At 39.2% G+C, this 27,117-nt stretch overlaps 1 protein-coding gene across 5 annotated transcripts in view; it reads left to right on the forward strand.

Annotated features, from left to right (window-relative positions):
* The window catches only part of LYN (LYN proto-oncogene, Src family tyrosine kinase), a 122,891-nt gene that overhangs the window by 38,208 nt on the left and 57,566 nt on the right, over positions 1-27,117 (forward strand). For 2 of the 5 annotated variants that reach the window (XM_066266142.1, XM_066266143.1), the window contains exons 2-6: positions 20,258-20,394; positions 23,809-23,854; positions 24,683-24,788; positions 26,276-26,374; positions 26,503-26,606. In XM_066266142.1, the coding sequence (XP_066122239.1) occupies positions 20,263-20,394; positions 23,809-23,854; positions 24,683-24,788; positions 26,276-26,374; positions 26,503-26,606 (487 nt within the window). In that variant the 5' untranslated portion in view covers positions 20,258-20,262. Of the gene's footprint in view, positions 1-8,998; positions 9,018-20,257; positions 20,395-23,808; positions 23,855-24,682; positions 24,789-26,275; positions 26,375-26,502; positions 26,607-27,117 lie in introns of those variants that run through there. The other 3 variants (XM_066266145.1, XM_066266146.1, XM_066266144.1) reach the window with 2 other exon arrangements.

A 27,117-nucleotide genomic window follows, 5' to 3' on the forward strand; every position in this document is an offset into this window, starting at 1 on the left:
GTGCCACACAGCTTCTCAGCTCTTGGATTCATTTTGGACCCCAGTACCCTTCCTTTCTATTCCATCTCTATCTTTTCTTGATACTTGCTCTTTTAGCACAGCAGCTATAGAAAACTTGGTTTCATACAGGTATGAGGTTGTTGAAAGGAATACAACATGATATAATACTAAAACCTCGAGACAGCAGTTGTCACGCTGTCTGAGAGATGTCATGTTTCCCTTGAACTTTGGAAATATCCCAGGCACCTCTGTATATTTGCTGCGATGCCTTTAGGAGCATTGGCACACAGTTGGGAACCATAGTATAGGTCTGTTCTCTCCTCTCTTTCTTCTCCTCAGTCTTATGACACTTCCTAGCCATACCCATTTTAAGAAAGTAACTTTGGGCCCAGCCAGGGCCTCCAGTTTTCTCTATTTCACTGTTAAACTCCTGGAGCAAGTTTAAAGCGACCCTCTCCAGGCCACTTTTCCTATTTTATACTAATCTGATTTCAATCACAACTTGGTCTTCAATCTTAGTCCAAAAAATTGTTTCCAACTCTGATTCTTTCTTATGTCTTTTGTGTTTAAAATCTTGACCCAGTGACCTCTGATCTTCCAGGTGAGAATCACTGCCTGGCTTTTAACCATCGTTCTTTTTAGTATAAGCTCATGTGGGTGCCAGACTGGGGAAGAAGGGCTTTCTGTGCCTTTATCTCCCTTGAATACATTTAAACTACACTACCACCCAACGGGGATGAGTGCTGTTACTACCCCATTTATGTCTGAGGTCACTGCCACTCGTTATAACATCATGGCATCTCAGCAGGACAGAAGCATTTAGGGGCGGTTTGTCTCCCAGTTAATGGAAATATGGAAGAGGCCACTCGGGGTGGGGGCGACTGGTATAAATGGCTCATTGTGTTTGGTTTTTAATTTTTCAACTGTATTTTTATAAAAATAAAAATTGTAGCATGTTGTAGATATTTTGGCAATGGAATAGAGAAAAATAAAAATTGACTCACCATGGAAGTATACTACATAGTATTTTATTTTAATTTAATTTGAGTTTAGTCTTCTTTTCCAAACTTTTTCTACAAATATAATTATAATGTATATAAAGCTTTTTATCTTGATTTTTTTAAAAATTACATTCTAAACATTTTTTATTTATTTACATAGTTCTTTTAACCATCTTGAAAATATTATTCTCACCACTTTCAAGGTGATACTCATGCATAATTTAAACCAAGACAACTAAAAACCTTTAACATAAAACAGCAGACTCCTGCCCCACCTTGCTTACTGCCCTGACCCAGTTTTACTCACCAGCTCCAACCACTTTCTTATCCTCGATTTCAACAGCTCTACAGTGGTCGCTTGAGTGGTACCATATAGTTTATGTACCTGCTACCACATGCTTTTTTAGCTAAGTGACTTTTGGAACTATTGTTTGACAGTGTTGATTCTTCAAGGTTACTAAGGGATGATAAAATCCAGTTCATTACACAAATACCTATGTATAACCTCAGGGCTACATTATCAGATGTCCTTTGCCTTGCCATTTTTGTAAGCCTAATGTAATTGTATCTTCCATTTATCATAAATGGCTATAGGCATATTGTTAGGAATAATGACTTTATTGTTAAACATTAAAAGATTGCTCTGCTCTTACCAGTTATTTTCCTAAGCTAAAATTGTGTAAGTTTGGGAATTAAGCCAAGATTTAATGAAATTCTATTTCACATCATAATTATTAAGACAGAGCAGGCAACAGTCTGCCCCTGATAATTGTAAAGAATATTGGGTGTTAAGAAGGAATACATTGTGTGCAGCTTTTCTCAGCAGAAATAATATTTTAAGGCAATAGTCTATTCAAAATTGAGAATCCGTTTTAATAAAAGGTGAAAGATTTGAAGAGAAACTTGAGTTATTTGTTTTCTGAAATACTGACTCAAAAGTATGTAGAGTCAGTGCCTATTCTGTCACATATATTTTTTAAAGAATTAACAAACATTATTTTTTAGATCAGTGTTAGATTTACAGAAAAATTGAGTGGAAAGTACAGAAAGTTTCCCATATGGCATTCATCACCCCCTCCCTAGTTTCCCCTAATTATTAATATCTTGCATTATTAGTGTGGTCCTTCTGTTACAATTGATGAGTCAATATTCATACGTTATTATTAACTAAAGTTCACAGTTTTCATTAGGGTTTACAATTTGTGTTGTACATTCTACGGGTTTTGATGAATGTATAGTGACATATATTCACTGTTACAGTGTCATACAGAATAGCTCACTGCCTGAAAATCCCCTGTGCTCCAGCAAATCATCCCTGCCTCCCTCCCTCCTCTTGAACTGCTGGCAACCACTGATCTTTTGGCCATATCCTAAGTTTTGCTTTTTTCAGAATGTCATATAGTTGGAATCACCTGTAGCTTTTTTAAATGGGCTTCTTTGACTTGCCAGTATGCATTTAAGTTTCTGCTATGTCTTTCTGTAGTCTGCTAGCTCATTCCTTTTTTAGTGATGAATAATATTTCATTGTCTGGATGTACACAGTTTATGCATTCACCTACTGAAAGACATCTTGGTTGTTTCCAAGTTTCGGCATGACTAAAGTTGCTAGAAATATATATATATTTGTGAACAAAATAGTATGTATACACACGCACACATACACATACAGGGTTTTGTATGAACATAAGTTTTTTATTCATTTGGGTAAATATCAAGGAGTGTGATTACTGAATCATATGTTAAGAGTCTATTTACTCTTCTCATAAACTGCGAAGCTGTTTTCCAAAGTGGCTGTACCATTTTACATTCCCCTGACAATGAAAGAGAATTCCTATTGTTCCACGTTCTCACCAGCATTTGGTGGTGTCAGTGTTCTGGATTTTTGTCATTCGACTAAGCTTGGGAAGGTGTACCTTGTTTTATTTGCAACTCTCCCATGACAAACGATCGGGAGCATCTTTCGTATGCTTGTCTCCCCTCTGGATATCTTCTGGTGCGGTGTCTGTTCAGATCTTTTTGCACACTTAAATTAGGTCATTAATTTTTAAGGATTCTTTCTATGTTTTGGATCCAGTCCTTTATTTGAGTTTTACAAAGATTTTCTCCCAGTTTGTGGCTTGTTTTTTCATTTCCTTAACAAGGTCTTTCACAGAGCAAAAGTTTTTTGTTAATTTTTATGAAATCTAACTTAACAATTTCTAGTTCTTGAATCATCCCTTTGGTGTTGTATCTCAATAGTCATCTACATTTTCTCCTATGTTATCTTTTAGGAGTTTTATAGTTTTGCAGTTTATATTTACTTCTGTTATTTATTTTTAATTCATTTTCATTAAAACAAGTGTGAAATCTGGGTCTAGATTAATTTTGGTGGATGTCCAGTTTTTCCAGCACCTTTTACAGTAAAGACTGTTCTTTCTCCATTTAATTGCCTATATTTTTTGTCAAAAATCAAATTGACTCTATTTCTCTGGGTCCCTACCTAGGCTTTCTGTTTTGTTCACAATATACTTTTAAATGAGTTTTTGTTGTTGTTACCTTCAGTGAAAATAAAATCTGCTGGTAACTGATCTTGTTTTGACATCTTTGAGCGTTTGTTTCCTAATAAGGGGGAATAGGTAGGAGAGATCATTCTTACTAATTTCTTCTGGCTTTATCTTAGGAGACTAGTTTATATTTTAGTCCAGGGGTCCCCAAACTACGGCCCGCGGGCCACATGCGGCTCCCTGAGGCCATTTATCCGGCCCCCGCCGCACTTCTGGAAGGGGCACCTCTTTCATTGGTGGTCAGTGAGAGGAGCACATTGATCATCTCATTAGCCAAAAGCAGGTCCATAGTTCCCATTGAAATACTGGTCAGTTTATTGATTTAAATTTACTTGTTCTTTATTTTAAATATTGTATTTGTTCCTGTTTTTGTTTTTTTTTACTTTAAAATAAGATATGTGCAGTATGCATAAGGATTTGTTCATAGTTTTTTTTATAGTCTGGCCCTCCAACGGTCTGAGGGACAGTGAACTGGCCCCCTGTGTAAAAAGTTTGGGGACCCCTGTTTTAGTCTATAGCCAGGGCCATGATATTTTTATGAAAAGTTTCTGGGTTTGTTCCCACAGATATCAGGTCTGTGTGTGCACAGGCAGAGTGATGTACATCTGTTGGACAAGATGTCTGTCTATGCCCTTTAAATTTAATAATTGGATATTAAACTGTCTTTCACTGATGACTAACAAAACATATTGTTTGGCCCCAATATGTAAGAAAAAGTATCAATACTTAAGGTCATTACCAATAATTAAAACATCAGCTTTCCTCCCTTGCAACGTTTGGGAACAGTTTTGGTTGTTACAGTGGAGATGAGGAGGAGGAGGAGGGGGTGTTACTGCATCTAGTGAGTAGAGGCCAAGGATGCTGCTAGCTACCCCACAATGCTCAGGACAGCCCTGCACAACCATCTTTTTATGGCTCAAAGTGTCACTAGTGCTGAGATTGAGAACCCCTGTTGTAGAGAAGCAGTTTTATTTATATCCATGGCCACGATTTCCTCTTTGCTTAGCCTCTAGACAGCTTAGACTCTGGTAGATTTGCAGTCCACCTCTAACAATGGTGCAGACATGGGTGGTATGATATAACAGTAGGCTTCTTTTAGCTGTCGGGCTTAGTTTCACTTTTCTCTTGATTTCATAATAGTTACTATTATGTTCTATGCATTTATGTAAAGCTGACTTAACTCTGAAAGTGGGATATCAATACATAATTATATATATTTCTTAATATAGGTGGCTGGATCGTTGATCATAAAAAGACGAGGCCAGAAAATGTTGATGGTTAATGCGCTTCTAGACTGGTTGCACATGCATCAGAAGACTCGGCTACTAATTTCCTCTCTGGTCCTTCAGATGACACATTACCCTATGACACATTAAGTTTCCATGAGCTCATCTTGTTTTCATAGTGTTCCCTATTATTGTTAAGAGAAACAAAACCAAAAACCCCACTGTTTCAGCAATCCCCGTGTCTTCCTCTGTGTGCAATTGCTCAACTAAGTTATGCGTATGGGTTCAGCGATGTGGGAGAGGCTTCTTATTGCACATTGATCCAGGGGATCTCACTATATCTTTGGTGTATTTGCTGTCAGTGACCACTTGTCAAAAGAAGTTCAGGGCTCACGTTCTCTTCTTGCTACTTGAGCTCTTTCTCCCTTCACTGCAGCCATTACCAGCTCCTTTTCTGCCCCTTACCTCACTCCAGTATGGACGCTTTGCACAGCCCATTTCCTCTCCCAGTTTCTTCTACCTCTGACTGCCACCCCTTACACCTCCCAGATGCGCTAGGGCTCAGAGAGAAATGGGCTTGGAGGGATTTACTGGACCTGGCTCTTGTGTTCATTTGGCGGCTTGAGAGGTTGTCGCCTCCTGAGACAGCAGGCAAAGTCTTTGCTGTTGCTCCAGAACACACCGAATCTCTGGGACATTGAACACTTTCCCTTATGTCTCCATGATTTTTCAACATCCGTTTTGTTTCTTTTTTAATTCTTAGTGAAGACTTTGGCTCCATCTGCATGTCTCCAATTTCTTTACTTCCACAGATTATCAGATTGAAGGTCTTTAGGTCATGCATTCAGATTATTTTAGCTTGTTTTAAATTTTTCAAAAATAAAATAATGTTCTCAAAAATGATTTCCATTTTTGCACAGGTATATATATATATATATATACACACACACACAAATATATATATATTTGTGTATATATTACATGTTAACAATGCATAATAAAAATTCATTGTATGGCACTTATATATATATAATTTATACTAAATGGAAAATGGCTTTTAAAATTTTAGCATAACTGGAAAACATGACCTGAGATCCTTCAAACTCTGATATAGTATATAAATGATAGGAAAATTTTGGAAAGGCAAAACCAGAAATACCTGTAATCCTATCACCTATAGATAAACATTATATGATATTTTAGGTATTTCTTCCTAGACACTTTTTAAACACACATATCTTTTCTCTTCACAAAAATGCCACTGTGTTATATGTACTGTGTTTTTAACTTTTATTCTACTTAAATATATTGTAAGTATCTTTTTATGTCAGTGATTATGTACATACATAAATATTTTAATGACTATATAGTATTCTTTTGTGTTGAGGTATCATGTTATAGATCAGTTTCCTTTTTCGTGACAGAGAGAGACAGAGAGAAGGACAGACAGACAGGAAGAGAGAGAGAAAAGAAACATCAATTCCTCACTGAAGCACCTTAGTTGTTCATTGATTGCTTTCTCATATGTGCCTTGACTGGGGGGCTACAGCAGACTGAGTGACCCCTTGCTTGAACCAGCAACCTTGGGTCCAAGCTGGTGAGCCTTGCTCAAACCAGATGAACCCGCGCTCATGTTGGCGACCTCAGGGTTTCCAACCTGGGTACCTGGGTCCTCCGCATCCCAGTCTAATGCTCTATCCACTGTACCATGGTCAGGATATCAGTTTCCTTTTTTAACAGTGAAATGTTTTACTCTTTTTCCTGTTTACTGAATATATTTGGGTGACACTGGTTAACAAAATTAGGTTTCAGGGCACAGTTCCACAAAACATCATGTGTATAGTGTACTGTGTGTTCCCCACCCCAAGTCAAGTCTCTGTCCATCACCATATTTCCTCCCATGCCCTCCTCCACCTCCTCCGCCTCCTCCCTTCCCTCCCTGCCCTCCCTGCCCTGGCTTATTACCACATTATTGTCTGTGTCCATGAGTTTTCCTGTTTCACTTTTCCTGTTTGCTCTTTTTCTCTCCACTACCCAGCCGCCAGCCTCCCCACAACTCTACCCTCTTATAGCTGTCAGCCTGCTCTCTGAGTCTGTCTCTGTTTTGCTTATTAGTATATTTTGTTCCTTAGATCCACATATGAGTGAAGTCAGATGTACTTGGCTTTCTTTGACTGGCTTATTTCACTTAGATCAATTTTCTAAAAGTCAATTGCCTGAAAGCCAATTTGATAAATTTATCAAATTATCCAGTTTAGCAGAAGACTTGTTTCTTTTAACCACTTGAATATTGTTTCTCTTTTTGAAAAAAAATTTATGCAGTTTAATATTTTCTTGATAGTTATTTAAGTGCCATCTCAACCCTGAGGTTTCTGCAATTAAAAAATTAAAATTTAGAAGCATCAGAAAGAAATTGGAAATGACCAAACATTCCCAACACATATAGCATTCTAAAACTCTGGGTTCTAAGAAAAAATTAGAATGTGTTGATATGATTGCTGTTTGCAAAACCATTTGATACGAAAGGACAGAGCCATCCTGAAATGTTAAAGGACGTGGAGTTATGCAGAGAAATCTGTAGAAAGAGGCAGAAGACTCGAGCCTCAGACATAACAAAAACATGCCACCAGGACTGAAGAAGTTTTCGACATTAGTTTAAAATCCTAAAAATGTAAGGATGGGTAAATTAAGAAATGAACTAGGAAACTATAGAAACTATATGGTTATCTCATATTACACTTAAGCTACTAATTACTATTTTTTATATTATCCATAAATATTTTAAAGATCATTTATGTTTTCAAAATAAATTTAATATCATTATTAAACCTAATTCCTCATCAAATAGTCAATAAATGATCAAGTTCTCCAATTGTCTCTTAATTATTATTATTATGATTATTATTATTACTTTGTATTTTTCCGAAGTGAGAAGCAAGGAGGCAGTCAGACAGAGTCCTGCATGCACCTGACCAGGATCCACCGGCACACCCACCAGGAGGCAATGTTCGGCCCCTCTAGGGCATTGCTCCATTGCCGCCAGAGCCATTCTAGTGCCTGAGGCAGAGGCCATGGAGCCGTCCTCAGCGTCCGGGCCAACTTTGCTCCAGTGGAGTCTTGGCTGCAGGAGAGGAAGAGAGAGAGGAAGGAGAAGGGGAAGGGTGGAGAAGCAGATGGGTGCTTCTCCTGTGTGTATACTCTGACTGGGAATTGAACCCAGGACTTCCACATGTTGGGCTGATGCTCTACTGCTGAGCCAACCGGCCAGGGCTCATAATTAGTTTTAATAATTAAGCCACTAAATTGCTATTAACTACTGTTATTCTTATTCTAAGAAGACTCAACAATTCCTCTAAAAGCATCATAGCCTCGCCTGTGGTGGCACAGTGGATAAAGCGTTTGACCTGGAATGCTGAGGTTGCCGGTTCAAAACCCTTGGCTTGCCTGGTCAAGGCACATTCGGGAAGCAACTACTGTGGGTTGATGCTTTCTGCTTTTCTCCCCTCTTTCTTTGTCTCTCTTCCCTCTCTCTAAAAAAAATCAATAACATTTTTTTAAAAGATTGTAAAAAAAAATAAAAGCATAGAAATCTTCAAATGCTTTTAACACAATTGCATTTGATAAAAATTGTTATATCCATAGGCTGTTAAAACTACTACAACTAATTCAAACTGGTAAACTAAAGCTGTTACCCACTTAATACAAAATTATATCAACCTCACAAATAGTTAAAAGATACAAAATTTGGTAAATTGATCATTTTATAAATTGAAAATCCTTAGATATCTGGCTTTGGGTAAAATGAACTTTGAGAGCTGATCTACTTTTATTTAAATAGTGAACTATTTTATTACTTGGTAAACAAGTATATTTCTAATTGTATAGTATTACAGTCAGTCCCACAATAAGTATAATCTTATACAGAGCTCTGTGTAACTGACCAGTTATTTTCTTAGAAATAATTTATTGCTAAAAGTGGTAATGTTGTGTTAAGAAGTGCATACATATTAAAGGATATTAATGTGTATTGTTAAGTTACATTGTATCATTTACCCTCTGTGCCAAGTCCAACAATTACATTTTATGGTGAGGATCTCAGAGTCCAGAAAAGACAGTGGTTTTGTCCATAATTATAGGACTTGTCAAGCTGGACCCAGGAGTCGGGCTTGCTGATCCCACTTGCGGCACCTCTCATTACCCTCTCTGCACTCTCTTCCAGGCAAGAGCCAGGTGTCTGAAATCCTCAGGTACCTTTTTAATTGTATTATGCTGCTTTTCTGGACTCATTCTAATGAATGCTGTGATTAAAACTGTACATATTTATTAAGTTTTCTATAAATGCAGTCAATTTGCTATTTCTGTGCACCATCATTTCAGAATATCTTAGTATCAGATTATCTTTCCATTTTTACCCTACTCATTCACATTACAGTTAACTGTATAACTCCTGGGTTTTCCTGTGGCTTTGCTATGTTATAGCATATATTGAACAGTAATTTCAAAGCAGATAAAGACATGAGTAAACATAAAGTTAATTAAAATGTATCCAATTTTTATTGCAAAGGCAGAAAGAAAAGCTAATAAAGAAATCAATTACACTGCTCCACATTTCTCTTTCTTGGTGGGGCATTTTTTAAAATAAAATTTTATTGATATAATTCCTGTACTCTAAATTTACCCTTTTAAAGTATTCAATTCAGTGGTTAGTAACATATTCACAAAGCTAGAAAACCATCACCACTGTCTAATTCCTGAACTCACTGCATCTTGTGTGTAGCAGGCTTACAGAATTTACATGCTATAATTCAGCTGTGAAAAGAAAGAGAGAGAGAAACAAAGAAAGAGAGAGAAGAAAGGAAAGAAGGGAAAAAGGGAGGAAGGGAGAAAGGGATGAAGGAGGGAGGGAGGGAGGGAAAGAGAGAGGGAAAGAAAGGCTTCACATCCTCTAACATATTCACTCTTCAGCTCTCTGAAGAGCACAGGTGGGAAAACAGCCCGATGCTTGCCAGTAGGGTTCAAATATTTTTCAGTTTAAAGAGCCTCTTTTCTATTGTGACTTCATTTCTTTAAGATAAACAGTCCTTCATGTTTCTGTTCTCCTGATCCTTTCCAAGATGGTATCCAGGTTGGTTCAGGGGTTCTATTGTGCTTGTTGGGAGAAAGGAGGCACAGATTCTTGGTACGCCTGCTGAGAGATGACTGGGCACTGCCAATTTGTGGGAATGTCATACTGACACCCACACCAAGAGCCAGTGGACCACGTCAGGATACTCAGAAATATTTGGAACCCCTGAATTAAAACCTTCAACAGGCTGTGTGAAGTCTGCCTCAAGACAGAACTTTGCTTGGTTTATCTTGACACCCCTTTACCTTGTTGCTTTACCATGTGTGGGACAAGAAGCAAAAAGGGAAGCAGCTCCTCCTTCAGACCTAGAGCCTCCTCCAGCTTGGGCGTGGCATTGTGGACCTGTCACTCTAGATTTTCTTAGAGCCCTTTCCCACCCCCACTCCCCTTGTCTAATTGACCTTTAATAGGAGAAGTGGATGGGAGATGGGAGGCCCCTTGGACACAGGTTCTATCCCAGTCTTACCTTTCCTATACTCCTATACTCCTGATCTACAGGCTCCTTTCCCAGTCCCTGTAGATCACATCCCCCTTTCTTCGAGGGGGACCTCGTTGGCTCAACTTCAGTCACAGACTGGAGATGATGTTCTACCATAGGAGAAGCTGTGTGATCCAAGTCCTTGGGGACTTACTTTTGATACAGAGCCCAGAGGAAAACTGGGAGCTAGGGATTATCAAATACCAAAATGACATTGATTAAATAACCCGGAAACACTGTTCCTGTTACATATGGTATTTTACCTTTAGGGAGGACCTTACCTTAGAAGCTGGTCATATAAGAAAGCCAGGCTCCAGAGTCAGACAGACCTGGGTCACCAGCTTACCAACTATATCAACAATAGCTTTCTGGGGGCTTTTATATGGAAAGATATTGAGACTGTTTGAAAATGATTACCATAGTAGGTAAAAAGAAAAATTATAGTTGTCTAAATAAAGAGAATATGGCTACGCACCTTTTTCAAAGGAATTAAGGAAAATCAACAAAAGAAAATACAACTTAAGGCTAGAAATTGATGGAGTTGGTTGTGGATATGAGTTTGGGCACTCTTTTCTCTTCTGCCCTCCTGAGGACACCAGTAAAGTTTTCTTGACCCCCTTTTCTGTGATAGGAAGTTTGGAGAAAACATTGCAACTCTTCTATAGACTTTGCTTCTCTAAAAATGTCTCTAAAGCATCATTCTTGAAAGCAAACTAAGAAGGAACCCCCTGATAGGGGGTTTCTAAAAGGTTTCTGTTTGGGTGAGTAAAGTAAATCTCTTGAGCTAACAGCTGGTTCTAAATGCAAGTATGAGAACTGAAGGCATTATTTTAAGGATGAATTCCTAAGAATGACCCTTAAACCAAATTAAACCTACTTTCTTGTTGTTGTTTCTTTGTTTTCATTTTTTATGAATTTATTGGGGTGATACTGGTTAATAAAATTATATAGGTTTTAGGTGCACATTTCTGTATTACATCAATCTGCACCCCAAGTCATGAATCTCAGATCACTTGTTTGGTATCATTACCACCCAACTGTCTGTCCTGGGGGCGTCCTTTCTCTTTCTCCTTTTTCTAAGCTCTCTTAATTCAAACACCTCTTTTGGTGATGATGCTTACTCCACAGAGAGGAAGCAAGGCTGTGGGTGAGTAAAGAGTGCAGCTTTGAAGCAATGGACCAAGTTCACCTAAGACCTTTGATGACCTGGCACAGGTCTGTCTCTGGGTGTTGTTTTCCGTGTCTGTGCCAGGCAAAAAGTTGGCAATTACATGCCTTTTTTTTTTTTTTTACAGAGGCAGAGATAGTCAGGGACAGACAGACAGGAACGGAGAGAGATGAGAAGTATCAATCATCAGTTTCTCATTGCGCGTTGCGACTTCTTAGTTATTCATTGATTGCTTTCTCACATGCGCCTTGACCGTGGGCCTTCAGCAGACCGAGTAACCCCCTGCTGGAGCCAGCGACCTTGGGTCCAAGCTGGTGAGCTCTTTGCTCAAGCCAGATGAGCCCACGCTCAAGCTGGTGACCTCAGGGTCTCGAACCTGGGTCCTTCCGCATCCCAGTCCGATGCTCCATCCACTGCGCCACCACCTGGTCAGGCTACATGCCTTTTCTTTTTCTTCCCTCTCCCTCTTTGTCTTCTATCCTCATAGACTTTTCTGGTTACTCCAGAGTGATCACTGTTATTGCAAGATCAAGTAAGACAGTGATAGGAGCAATACTTCATCTCCAATGAATTGCCTTTGGATGAAAAATTCACTTGTTGCTGGGAAAACCCAATGCAGATTAAAGCATTCAGTTTGGGATGTTGTGGTGAAGTAAAAAAAATAATTTTTAAATTTCTTTTTGATGGCTGCTGGAAATAAGGCAGAAAAATTTTAAGTCATAATAAAAACAAAATATGAAACCAATAGATTATTTCTTCTGTAGCACTTTGTAAAGGCAAGAAATATAGGTTCCGAGGGGTTTTATTCTAGTAACTCTGTTCTTAAATTGTAAGATCTAAGATTGTGTAACATAGCTGTTTAATAAAGTGGGTTCAGATTTCATAGGGAAAGTAGCATCCAACTTCTTATATTTTATTTCTTTAAGCTCTGATAATATGAGAAATTAGTGATTACAAAATATTTATATAGCAGACAGGGTGGTGAATTTGTATAGATTTCAGATTGTATAAATAAAATATATATGATAGAATACCTTTTAAACTTGTGAAACCTATGATGGAAAACAAAATATTACCCAAAATGCATATTATATTCAAAATCAGAAACCTATTTCATTGTGCGATATTTACCTTCTTAATTACAGCGTAGTACATACATTTACATTCAGGTCGTCATGCAGTACAAAAGTATACAGTAGAGTGACGTGGCATATAAGGTACCTTGTCCATAAGAAGGGAGGGGAGAGAGAGCAGAAGAAAATGTCCATTTAAGCGGTACAATTGGCCATGTGCCAGCCTGAGGCCGAGATGAAAAATGTGCCTCTCTGAGGTGAGACAAAGGTTGTCCTTGTGCATCTCATTGTAGAAATGTTTCTTTCCCAGTGTTGGAGGAAGAATTGGCATTTGGACCGCATTTATTTATTTATTTATTTATTTACAGAGACAGAGAGAAAGATAGATAGGGACAGACAGACAGGAACAGAGAGAGATGAGAGCATCAATCATTAGTTTTTCGTTGCAACACCGTAGTTGTTCATTGATTGCTTTCTCATGTGTTCCTTGATCGGGGGGCTACAGCAAACCAAGTAACCCCTTGCTCAAGCTAGCGACCTTGGGTCCAAGCTGGTTAGCTTTGCTCAAGCCAGATGAGCCTGTGCTCAAGCTGGCAACCTCGGAGTCTCGAACCTGGGTCCTCGTCATGCCAGTTTGACGCTCTATCCACTGCGCCACCGCCTGGTCAGGCTATTTATGCATTTAACAAACACGTCTATACCCCTATGCTATTTTAAATATGCTTCTAAGTACTTTACAAATATTAACTAATATAATTCTTTATTCCTCATAAGCCTGATGAGCTAGATAGTTATTTCCTTTTTTCAGAAAGAAACTGAGGCACAGAGAGATCAGGCAACTTGCCCAAGATCACAGTTAATAATAATCAATGGATTTAGGATTTGAATTTTAACAATCCAACTCCAGTCTTTACAAATTGTAGTGTCTTCCTTAGGAATTTTTAGAGGAAAATTTCTACATAGGATCTTACTCCTTACAAGTAGACTTTAGAACCTAACAAACATGGTGGTGAGTATTGTTTCAGACTTTTTTGTGTGGATATTAAGTGTATAGTATATATTGTATATGCTGTATATGTATGTATATATGTATATATGTGCATATTTATTGATTGTGTACATCAATATATATATAATTTTTGATTAATAATAATTGGTGGTCAAGATGTCTGAATTATACAAATCTCTCTTCTTAATCCACCCCACTGTCATAATATATCATTTGGACCTAATTTAATGCACTCTTCCCTATTGACAGATATCTAGATTGTCTCTGTCTGTAACATAAGGCTAGTATGAACATCTGTGTGCTCTTGTGCAAGAATATCTAAAGAACAAGTCCTCTAAAAGTTCTCACCATAAAGACAAGCAAACAAGCTAAAACCTGATAACTATATGAAGTGATGGATGTGTTAACTAATGTTTTTTTGTGCTAATCAGTTCTATAGGGGAGGAAACACCTTTCCTCTACCCTTCAAGCTTCTTTCAGCTGGTCTGATAATTAGGTAAATCTACATGGGGCAGATTAACAAGAGAAAATAATCAAATTTAATTAGATATATAGGTTCAGGGACAGACAGGAAAATGAGGTGTGTATGGCCTTCTGAGAATGAGGTAAGGTGCCTTGGGCTTCAGAGGGAAGGTCATTGTAGGACTATAAGAGCAGATGTTCAGTACTTAGTAGTTTGCCTTGCTATATAAAGGGTCAAAAGGTTAACTCTGATAATCTCTTATTATGGGCAGGACCCATAATTTAAGGTCTTCTAGGTAGTTAATGGGGGAGGGCAGTAGCCCCCCTCTCCTCTTTTCTTTTTTTTCTTTTGTTTTGTGATGGTGTTTGTTTTTAGCCGGTCACCCAAGTCTGGTTTGAAATCCAGTTCTGGTATTAAGTAAGACACGTGGGTGTGAGTGTGCGTGCTGTGGCCAGAAGGTTGGCCAAATCATCTTTGGGTAAAGAAGTGTGGAGGACCGCAATCCTTGATCCTGGACACTTTTATAACCTGTTGTGGAATAAATAAAATACTCATTTGTTCTTTTTTTAAAAAAAGTTTATCTTGAGCCTGCAGTGTAAATTGGCTTTAGCTCAAAACAGTCCACATACCACAGAGGCACATCTTGAGGTGACTCATTCTGAACCCTTGCAGTTCACAATCTATATGATATCAAATCATCACACTGAATGCCTTAAACTTACACAGTGTTATCTGCCAATTAGATCTCAAAACAACTGGAGGGAAAAAATTCCCTGTAGTGGAATTCCAAGTGAACAAGTTGTTTCTGTGTTGCAAGAATGGATAAGGCATTATTAGATTTTATCAGAGATTCAGGATTATAAACAAGGAGTCATAATTAGTCTGTTACCCGAGAATCTGTTTTGATTTTTTTAAAAAAGTTTTTCATATTATTAAGTCCCTTAAATGAGGATAAGCCACCCTTAGTGGATATCTGTCCCAGTGAAAGAAATTTTTGGAAAAAGTCACCCACCTCCCATTTTCTGGATATGTTTATGGATGTCCCTTTGTGCCTAAAGCATTGCCCGGCTGACTGTGTCTCTTCAGACCATCTAGCTGAGCACATGTGTTGAACATCCCAGAATCATATTTGCATGTCAAACCCTCAGTTATTGTTATCATTATTAACTCAAAGTTTCCACATATAAAATGTGCCTTTATTTACTGTTTAAAAAGTTGCGGGCATTGCCAACTGCATCACCCACGGCACTTTATGTGAAGTCCATCATTAGAATTCTTCAGTGGGGCCTCACTTTCCCATCTACTTCCTCTCCCCTCACGAAGCCTCAAGCCTCGTGAAAGCCCACGGGTGACTCATGCTGCCCTCTGACCCTTCTGCCAGGAAACTCGCCACAGCCTATCTGGTACCCAGCGCACTTCCACATTTGCATTCTCCTCTCTTCCTTGGTTTGGGTTTTCTGTTCTCATTTTATTAAATTCATCATTGTCTTTTTTTTTAAAGCATTTCAAAATTTTTTTTGAGAAAGAAGCAGACTATAAATGTAATCTCTTAATTTAGCATCATTAATAAGTAGATAAAACACCAGTTTCAAAGAGCCATTGTATGCAGGGGAAAATGGGAGAAAACAGACTTTAGTTTCAATTTTTGGCTAAAGTTGTGTGTGAGTCCCAGTGGTACCCCTCACTAGTGCTGTGACTTTGGGCCAGTCTTTCCATCTCTATAAACCTCACTTTACTCCTCTGTAAAGTGGCTCATATGATTTTTGAGGATTAATCGAAAAGCTGAGAAAATTATAAATGTTTAATTAGAAAATACTAAGGTATAAATCATTAGAAAGTGTAACTCGTATCACTTGCACACATGTAACCACTTTCTCAGTTTTCGTCCGAACTACATTGCACGTTGTACTTTTCTGGTGCCTCCCCACAGCGTAAGGAACTGCAATCACAAGACCTGCTTGGCAGTTAGCAGAGGCCCCTGTAGAGTAGTACTGTCATTGCTTTTGTCTATAGAACATACATTTGGTTCTCAGCTGTCCATGGTGATAGAGGGACGGGAAACATGAACTAAGCATAAGGAAATGATAATCTACAGACTAGCGTCACCCCTGTCCTGTCCACTGCTTTTTATTTTCACTGTTCATCTTTCTTCCCAGGACCAAGGCTCTGGGAAGCCCCATCATCTCTCTGTCTGGACCCTTCAGAGGCCTTTGTCATGGAGTTCCCCACTCCAGCTCTCCACCTCCTTCTTCCTACAGAGCTCTCTCTCCAAAGCAGAGATCTCCTCAGGTCTTTTCCCTGGTTAAAAATCTTTCCAGGACCACATATAAAGTCTACACTGCTTGGCATGACATATCATATAAAGAACACCTCATAGGTACTTTCCTGATCTCATCTCCTGCCTTCATACAAACATGCTATAGGGGTGTCTAATATTTTTTAACAGCTTTCTGTATAAAGTTGTTTATAAAATCCCCTTATTGTACCCCATCTAACTTTTTACTTTGAAAATTTTAAATCTACAGAAAAAAATAAAAGAATATCCTCACCTAAATTCACTAATTCATTCTCATTTTGCCACGTTGGTCCTCTCCTCTCCCTTCCCCCCTTCTTTTTTTCATTTTGACTGAAGTGTTGAAAGTTGCAGACACTGTGAGCCTTCATGCCCACACAACCGGCATTCATCATCTAAAATACGGACTTTCTCAGCACAATCACAATGCTATTATCATGCCGATAAAACACACAGTTCCCTAATGGCATGTTCAAACATTTTCAAATTTCCCCAATTATCACAGCATGTGTCATCCCTTCCGTCCCTCTACATCCAAGATTCACTCAAAGTTTACACATTGTGTATATACCTCTCTTTCTCTCTCTTTCTCTCTCTCTCTCTCTCTCTCTCTCTCTCTCTCTCTCTCTCAAAAGACACAGCCATACAGGAAGGGAGAAACATGAGAAGCATGAACTCATAGTTGTGGCACATTACTTGTTCATTGATTGCTTCACATATGTGCCTTGATCTAGGGGCTCCAGCCAAGCCACTGACGTTTGGGCCAAAGCCAGCGACCATGGGGTCATGATGATGATCCCACATTCAAGCCAGTGACCTTGTGCTGTGAGCTTGTGCTCAAGCCAGATGAGCCTGCCCTCAAGCTAGAGACCTCTGGGTTTTGAACCTAGGACCCAGATCAGTATCCCAGGTCAATACTCTACCCACTGTGCCATCACTGGTCAGGCCACATTGTGTCTCTTTAGTCTCTCTTAATATGAAATAGTTCCACCTCGCCCCTCCCCTGTATGTTCTGAAGTATCCAAGCTAGTTGTCTTTAGTGCACATTAAGGATCTTTAGTGCACACTAAGGAGTTCCTCTAACTCCTTTATTTCCTATAAACTAGAAGTCCTAGAGGTCTCTGTCTGTCTGTGTCTTTTAAAACAATTGGTCAGGAGCGGGAGGGTTTGCCTCCTTTCCCTTACCTTGCCCACTTTTAGCACGGGGGCCCCAGAAGGGCATGTAGGAAGCCCCGGGTGCAGCACCCAGAGCTGCCCAATCCTTCATTCAGTGAATACTCTCAGAGCCTCTGCTCTGATTAGGCATTGCGCTAGGTGCTTGGAATCCTGCTGTGGAGAAATGGGCATCGTCTTTCATTCTTCTGGGGAGCTGACCAGAAATAAAACAATATATACTGGGATGTAGGTCAGTAAGAAAGATAAGGGTGTAAATCACAAGGCATGGGCAGAGGGGTGAGACTTTCAATTAGGTGGTTAGTGAAGATTTGTCTGGGGATGGAGGTAACATTTGTATAGAGCTGGACAAAAGAGGGAACGAGAGAGAGAGAGAGAGAGAGAGAGAGAGAGAGAGAAAACTAAAAAAAGGGAGAAGGGAGGGAGGGGTAGCGCCTGCCGGAAAAGCGGTGGGGCGGCCGCTGCTTGGTGAGGTGTCTGTGTCTGGTGGCCCAGTCTACCCGGGAGCTCCTCCCCTTGGAGCTCACTGTGTGCTCCTCCCCTTGGAGCTCCCAAGGTCTGCACTGGGAGGCCTTTCCCATGGTGTGCTGTATTCCCTCATTTATAGAGCACCATTTTAATGGCTGATTAGTTAAACTCTGCTTTTGGGGGGTGCTGAAACAGGGGGTTGGAACTGGTAGAAAAAGAACTCACCTGCTTATTTATGGATCCACCCTAAAAGCCATCTCGCTTATTTCCAAATCAGCTTTAGACCCCATCTTCATTTCAGACTCATATGAAAAATATGTGCTGTTTTGAATCAAAGAAGTGCTTGCTTCCCTTTTATTTTGGGAACTACAGCTCACCAGTTTCAGAAAGAGGCCTGACTATCTACCTCGCTAGTGAAATGATAAACAAGGTGAAGGTCCAACCCGAAGCCTGCAAGACAAAATGCACTGAACTGTGGCAACAGTGCAAGGGGGTGACAGTTTACAGAGGTGCTTTTGAGAGTTCTTAGAACAGTTCCTCCCCAGGAGGTATTCCCTACGTAGCTCCACTTTGCCTTCCCCTAACTCTAAATCGTCTCTCCCTCATTTAAAGTTCTTGGCAGTGGTCCCCAAATGATGGAACTTCAGAATTAGACAGGTCACATGGGCAAACCCTGCCATCACTGAGCCTCCAGAGGATTTCCTTGAAAGTGTCCAGGGCATCCGTTCTGTTGGGTGTAGGTGATTCTAGTGTTCCTTCAGATTTGGAAACCACAGCCCTAAGGGACATTCGAATGACGCCCCTAACAGATTTTATTTTATTCTCAATGTATAGATTTGACCATGAGACTATATTATAAAGCATGATTTGTATCTGATTACAAGTTTTAAAATATTTTTTTAGTCTTCTGAGTACTTTGTGTGGTGTTATATATATCCTAGTAGCAACTGAATAAATTAATAAAAGACTCCAGCATTTAGAAGCATGGTTAAGTCACTCTGCACTGGTCAAGCACAGGCCCCCTCTGGTCATGGCTCTTCCTCTGAAATCTTATACCCAACCATGGCTTGCTGATGCCATCATTTGTTCTTACAGCACTGCCGTCTCTCCTGGTTTCTGTTCTCACTTCCTGGGAAGCCTGCTGGACCTGATCACTTGAATGTTCCTACAAGCATTTTTTCTCCTGTAACTATATCTCCTCTTTTATTTCCTGTTTTAGTGAAGGCCTCCACCATCTTCCCAAATCACAGTTGGTTGGGGCTAGGTTCTATGCATTCTAGTTCTTAATCATGTTTGCCTTTGAAGCCTTGAGCCCCTTCACTTCACCTTGCACATTATGTCATCCATCTTGGGGGATGAGAAGGCAAACAAACTCCTGAGCATTACACCCAAGGTGTGCATCCCTCTCCTCTCCAGCCCAACTCCTGGCCTTCCCTACCTTTCCCTTGGCAAGGGGTTTCATATTATAGAACTAGTTCTCTGAAAGGGTGAGATTGAACTAATCCCATATGAAGGGGCCATGCTATTTCAGGGTCAATACTTTGCATATGAAGTTCCTTCTTCCAGGAATCCCTTTACGGACTTTGCCACCTGGTTGACATCACTTCCATTTTGACTCACAGAGCATTTCCTTCAGGATGCTTCCCTTGACCCCCGCCTTTTCCTCTTGCATAAATTTGATGTCCTTTTCTAGATCTGGTGCATCCTCTATCATCAGTTTACCACTGTACTGTAAATTTAATTCATACATGTTTGCCACAAAATATGAGCATCTTTAGAGCAGGAATTATATCTTGCTGACATTAAATTGATGCACAATAAATGGTTGTTGAACAAAGTATTATACAAGCAAAGTGGTTTGTGAACAATATCCATATTTAAATGTGTTATGATAAAGAATAAAAGATAGCTCAGTTGGTTAGAGCATTGTCCCGATAAACCAAGGTTGCAGGTTCAGTCCCTGATCAGGGCACATACAAGATTCAACCAATGAATGCATAAGTGGAACAACAAATCATTGCTTCTTTTTTTTTTTCTCTCTCTCTCTCTCTCTCTTTCTTTCTGTCTCTCTCTTTCTTTTCCTCTTTCTCTAAAATCAATCAATAAAATATTATTTTCAATCTTATTGACATTTTAAAAAATGAATTCTTTTTACTCTTTATTCATGGAGGGATTTTCATGGCTTGAAGCCAGTTCTATAATAGTAAAACAATGTCATTGTTTTTATATTCCAACAGGAAATATGGGATGTATAAAATCAAAAAGGAAAGACCATCTGAATGACGATGGAATAGATTTGAAGACTCAACCAGTACGTAATACTGACCGAACTATTTATGTGAGAGATCCAACGTCCAATAAACAGCAAAGGCCAGTAAGTAGATAGTCTCAGGGGAGAATTCCCACAGCAGGATCACAGCATGGCTGCGTAATTTAAACATCAAATTTGTAATATGTGCATGCAAAAACTCACGTTAATAACTTGGGCCTCAATTTTTGATATGCTTCACATCTTAATCCTTTAAAGAGCCTGTAAACATTTGAGAGATAACCAGGTCATTCATTCTATAATAAAGCGGCCTTTGGCCACCTTTTATGTAGAGAAAATCATCTTTCATATCACTGATGTGAATACCCACTTTTTATATAGAGAGATATATCTATCTATCAGAGATTGTGTGACTTAGGTTAGGTCATGAGATTAGTGCAATAGTCTGGAAGCAGAAGGAAATGCTGCATTCAAATCAGAAGCTGAAATACCTTGACCTCATCTTGTCATTCTTCAGTTAATTGTTAATAGCACAGATACTGAGGTTGTCATGACTTACTATAACTAAACGATTAAAAAGTAAACACAGAATATTCTGCCCACAAACACTGGACAAATATCTGTACCAGAAATGTTTTAGGAACGACGTGCTATTTGATGAATTTGGGGATGCTTGGCAAAGGAAGAACTAATGTCACATTTCATGGAAAAAAACAAAGCTTTGGATAATTACAGCCTTAAGTGTACTTTATCACAGATCTATCCTTTCCATTGATTCTCCTTCTGTATGTATAATAATCTACATAACACATATATAACATGTTCTGTAGGTTAGTTTTTATGGACTTCTTCAGCATGTAAGCTGGAAGCAGTTTATTCCAGGTTAGCCAGAATGCCTTTATTAAGTGTTTTTATAGTTTCTCTTGTCTGACATGTTTTTAAATGCTTTGGCATTCTGGAAGTGTATTTGTTATCATGTCTTTCAGCCAGCCTCTCCCCGACTTATCCCGATTATTCTACAGGTTAGACGTATGTCAAAGTCGCATATCATTGTTGAAATTGATAATTCACTCTTGACCTTAATAAGAAGTATAGAGGAAGAATCCCTGGCCAGTTGGCTCAGTGGCAGAGCATCGGCCCAGCGTGTGGAAGTCCTGGGTTTGATTCCCGGCCAGGGCACACAGGAGAAGTGCCCATCTGCTTCTCCACCCCTCCCCCTCTCCTTTTTATCTATCTCTCTCTTCCTCTCTCACAGCAAAGCTCCATTGGATCAAAGTTAGCCCAGGTACTGAGGATGGCTCCATGGCCTCCACCTCAGGTGCTTTAATGGCTGCAGTTGCAACGGAGCAATGCCCCAGATGGGCAGAACATCACCCCCTTGTGGGCGTGTTGGGTGGATCCTGGTCACGTGCATGCAGGAGTGTCTCTCTGCCTCCTCACTTCTCACTTCAGAAAAATACACACAAAAAAAAGTATAGATGAAGAATGAATATATTGTACATAATGATGTTTTTGGATAAATATCTTAACATTTGTAATTTTAAATAGAAACTACAAACGTATAATATTATTAACAGCATTAATAACTTAGTTATAAATACATATACTACACAGTGGTGGGCAAAAGTAAGTTTACAGTTGTGAGTACATGGAACAGTTTATTCTATATTATTATTTATTCTTGTATTATATATTTTTCCAAACAACTATAAGTGTACTTTTTCCCATCATTGTATTTAAAAACAGTATAACTATATATTACATAAACATGATTGGTAGAAAACAAAATGATATAAGGAATTGGAGTCACAATGAGTTTTTTTTATTATATGCTTCAAATAGCTCATGAAAAGAATCTGTCTTTTTCTGGTATCACATATACCAGATTTTACATGCTTTAAAACCTGAGAGGTTTTTTTTTCTTTAATGATGAACACAGGTATTTTTTTATTCAGAAAAAAAGGGAAAATAATATAAACATACACACCATTTTTCCTCTTATTAGAAGTAAAAGAGGTTAAAATTTAAGTTAGAAAGCCAAAGTAGTAACCATGTTTGACATCTTTTAATTCCTGTATTTTAGTCTGTGCCTTCTGTCACAGATGCCCGTGTTTCCTGAGCGGTTAGTCTAACCTTACTCTGTGGCCGTAGATAATAACACTAGGCTCAGCCAGGTGTGCCAACAGTGGCGCCTTGGCTTGGTTAGAGGCTCTGATGGGAGGGTGCAGCAATTCAACAACACTCTAAGGAAAAGACATTTTAAAGAAAAAAAGCAAATGAGTTATAGTGTTTTAGTCTTATAAAAAATGTATGCAAACATTTGCAAATTAAGAATACTGATATTTGAAAATCAGCTTACTGCTTTCAAAATTATTTAATTGCTTCTCATCTTGTAATTATTTCCTCTGAGTCATTTAAAATTGATTATCCATCCTAATTCTGCAAATTTAAATGATTTGAAAATCAGTATAAAGGATAATATGGACTCATCGTTTTATGAAACCAGAAAACATGGTAATTCCCCACCGCTACCACCACCACAATTGGAGATTTTATGAGCTAAGTTTTATCAGAAATTTAAATTTCAGTACAAACTGTTTTGGTCTCATTTCATTAAATCACTTTGTAATCAAAGAGAAAAGTGGCATGATTTGTGGGTAAAGGTCTCTGACAGTACCTTCCTTAAAAAGATCTAAGAGGTCTTAACATCCTCCTCATGATCACTGAGAAAAAAAGGAATTTGACTTAAAAGGAAATTAAAGTGGCCTTTTGTGTCACCATATTCTTCCTTATAATTCCCCTCTACCTAAAATAACAAGGGATGCTGTCAACCCCAGGATGGAACTGGGTCGGCCATAGAAAACCTGGATCGGTTAGGACTTGACCTCAGCAACTAGAAACACAACCCTGACTACAGTATTTTTAAACAAGTCTAGGAAACGTGGAGATCAGCAGTCCTGGGCTTGGATGGCTATTCCACAAGGTCCCCAGGGCCCCAGACCACTTCCATCTTTGCTCTGTGATCCCTGGTGCCTGGTTCCCTGGCTGCTGGGACTCCAGCCTTCACCCAGAGGTCAGGGCTAAGAGGAGTCAGGCCCCAAAGGTCCCCACAACCATGTTGTTTATAGATATACTGCCTCCCTCCCTTTGCATAGAGTGCTAGAGAATTTAGAAACATAGTCATTTAGCTGGGCAAACTGCCTCCCAAATAATATTAGAGTTCGCTTACCAAATAAGAGGGAGAATGATGATTAGGTAAGCATCTAGCAACCCCTGCCTCGAGCCCTGTTCATTTCCTGCCAGTACAGGCAAATGACTGTTTTTAGAAGGAAGAGCCATGTAGATCAGGACAGAACTCTGAAGAAGATTTTCTCTGCACTCCTCTTCTTTCTGGCTTAATAAATTAACAAATCTATACCTAATTTGTTACTGTTAGAAAAGCAATATAATGTAGAACATGAATGTGAATAAGCAAAGTGAAACCTAAATATTTTTTTTCTAACCAATATTCTCTCCTAGGTTACAGAATCTCAGCTTTTACCAGGACAGAGGTTTCAAAATAAAGGTACGTTTTCATAGCAACATGGTGGTTTCTTTTCTTTACTGTTAGAAACTATTTGAAGTAATTTTCCTGGGTGTTTTAAATTTTTTTATTGTGGAAAAAATACATATAACATGAAATTTATCATTTTAACTATTTTTTAAGTGTTCGGGACAGTGACATTAAGGACACTCACATAGTTGTGCAGCCATCACCACCATTTTCTCCACAATTTTTTCATCTTCCCAAACTAAACTCATACCCATTAAACACCAAGTCCATTCCTCTTCCTCCCAGCCCGTGGCACCCACCATTCTATTTTCTGTCTCTATGCGTTTGATACTCTAGGAGCCTCATATGTAGAATCATAGAGTATTTGTACTTTTGTAACTGGCTTGTTTCACTTAACATAATATCCTCAGAACTCATTCATATTGTAGCTGGTGCAGGATTTCCTTCCATTTATAAGGCTGAATAAAATGTTGTTGTATGTATAGATCACATTTTGTTTATCTGTTCATCTGTCACCGGAGATTTGGTTGTTTCACTCCTTGAGCTGTTATGAGCAATATTGCTATGAAGATGTGCGTAGCATTTCTCAACAGTAGAGTTGGAATGAGTTTAGTTGTAGGTCTGTCCGATTTGAGATAAGAAACAGTGCACACAGTGTGTGCAGCCTGTTATTACTGTAGCCACGTAGGCCCTGAGCCCCGCTAGGAAGGAACAGAGGCCGCTATCCCAGCTGCCCCTCTCCTCAGCACATCATTTCATCCATCGTGCCCCATGAGGATTTGTCAAAATGTTTCCACTGATGGATTTTCAAAGGTCTTCTTTCACGTTCTTCCTTTTCAGATCCAGAGGAGCAAGGAGACATTGTGGTAGCCTTGTACCCCTATGATGGCATTCACCCAGATGACTTGTCTTTCAAGAAAGGAGAGAAGATGAAAGTCTTGGAGGAGTAAGTAGACCCAGGCATACTGTGCCTGCTGCCCCTGTATCCAGTAGTACAGCAAGAGCTAGACCCCCGCTTTGGGCCTGAGATGCCCCCGCCTGCTTCCTGCGGTCGGTAGGGTCGGGAGTGGAAGGATTAGCACTGGAGAAAGTTTTCCCTGAGGTTTGCCTGTGTGTTCACACTCTACAGGAGGTTTCCCTCTGCACGCAGACACTGGTTTCCTTCTTTTCCATCTGCGCCACCTTAAGAAGTTTGGACGTATATGGAATGTGCATGTTATTATAGTGCCATTTTTATCTAGTTATATTCCTCAAATTCAGACTGGGTTTATGGGTCCAACCTGAATTATTTCATAAGGGCACTGTGCTGAATGAAGCAGTGGTCATCTCGAAAAAGCCCTGCTCAGCATATAGCACTTCTGTGAAGACACATGGACATCGTCGTTTGCTTTACCCCATCCATACTGACACAGACCTGTGACCCAGTCACACTGGTGGCTCAGAACAGTACTAAGAATAAGGAACTCCAAGTATCTTAGTTCTAGCTTGCTTTTCCTTCTCTTCTGCATACATTGTCGCCCTGGCCTGCCAGCCAAGGTTAGAGGAGGGGGACTCTTTACTAAGTATAAGGTGTTAAGTGCTTGAAAGCTGTTATCACTTACTGGTCAAGCATGAACTTGGGCCCTATCCTGGCCCTGCCATTTGCTGCTGTGTGAACTTCACAGGTCACTTCAACTCTATACCTTAGTTTCTTCCCTTATGAAATGGGAACGACAGTGCTTCTATCATGCATTGCAGTGAGGATTACAGAGGTGTGTTCATAAAATAAATATATGTAGGCATAAATTAGGATCAACTGCAGTCGTCCGTGTCTTCCTGATTAGGATCTGTCTGCATGAGGGACTTTGAAGAGCAACATAACTGAGGCTCATGGGATCTATCCATTTCTCTCTCCTTCCTAGTCACTCCTCCTCTCCCCGGCCCCCAGCTCCACACTGAGGACGAGTGCAAGTGATGATGCCTGCCTGCTTGACATTTTTGTTTGTTTTCTTTCTTTTTCTTTTTCCCTTTTTTTTTTTTCTGTGGCATCCATTATGGAAACTATATGCTTAGACAAAGAAGTTGATAACATAGAAACTATGGTTTATTATTCCCTCGGCCCCACTCCTATATGAATCCTGAAGCATTTCTCAGATATCCGTAGGGAAAGTGACGAACTTTTGCCTTTGCAGGATGGGAAGCGCTTTCACCAGCTCCTGTTTGTGCAGCACTGACACAGTGGCCCGTACTTCAGCTGTGAGGTTGTTCTTCTTTGCTTCAGTCTCTAAACATTTTTTTTTATTTCAGCAAGAAGAGTGAATTTTTCCACCAGCTTCTGAAGTTCCTGGAATCTTTCTCACCTCACCTACCCTCCTCTCTTAAAACACCTTGAGACAATGGCTGTTGTAGTTCTTGGGTAATTGGACACACTTTTGATGTGTGTTTCTATTCCAGGCATGGAGAATGGTGGAAAGCGAAATCCCTTTCAACAAAGAGAGAAGGCTTCATCCCCAGCAACTACGTAGCCAAAGTCAACACCTTGGAAACAGAAGAGTGAGTCCTTACGTGTTGTCGTTTGATGGTTTTGTTTGCTGCATTGGATTTCCTGTTTATTTTTTATCTTTTTATGTCCCTGTTACACTGGAGCATAACACCCAAAAACTGTTAAAATGTCTTCTCAGGTGGTTTTTCAAGGACATAACCAGGAAAGATGCAGAAAGGCAGCTGCTGGCACCAGGGAACAGTGCAGGGGCTTTTCTCATCAGAGAAAGTGAAACGTTAAAAGGTAAGATATGGCATAAGGCTTCTTATAAAACACTATTTAGGCAATTATTCATAGAAACTATTCTAGAATTCTTTTTTAAAAAGAATATATTACGTTCTGGTAGTGGAATTTTATAGTTTGATAACAAATAAAGAACTCAAATTATTAGTTTTGCTACTAAAAGTAAAATAGAAAATATATAATTATAGCGTCTCTCACCACGCTTTATGTTTGCTGAGTCTCTTACATGATTATTTAAAGTAAATCTTGAAATGTTTAAGAGAAAGGAAATCAAAACAACTTTTCAATTTAGCAAAATAATTTTAAAACTTATAAAGAAGAAAATGACGTGTTAGTAAACTTTGGAGCAACAAAATGCTAGCTTTATTTTTCAAGTAGATCTTTATAGGACTTTTTACAATATGTACTCTATATATACTTAATTTATAATTTACCCATTTTATGGCAAAATGGGTGCCATAGTATTGTATAATGCAGATCCTATTTATAAAATATAGATATAATCTTTACC

Source organism: Saccopteryx bilineata, chromosome 3 (genome assembly GCF_036850765.1).
Source record: "Saccopteryx bilineata isolate mSacBil1 chromosome 3, mSacBil1_pri_phased_curated, whole genome shotgun sequence".
NCBI classification, from domain to species: domain Eukaryota; kingdom Metazoa; phylum Chordata; class Mammalia; order Chiroptera; family Emballonuridae; genus Saccopteryx; species Saccopteryx bilineata.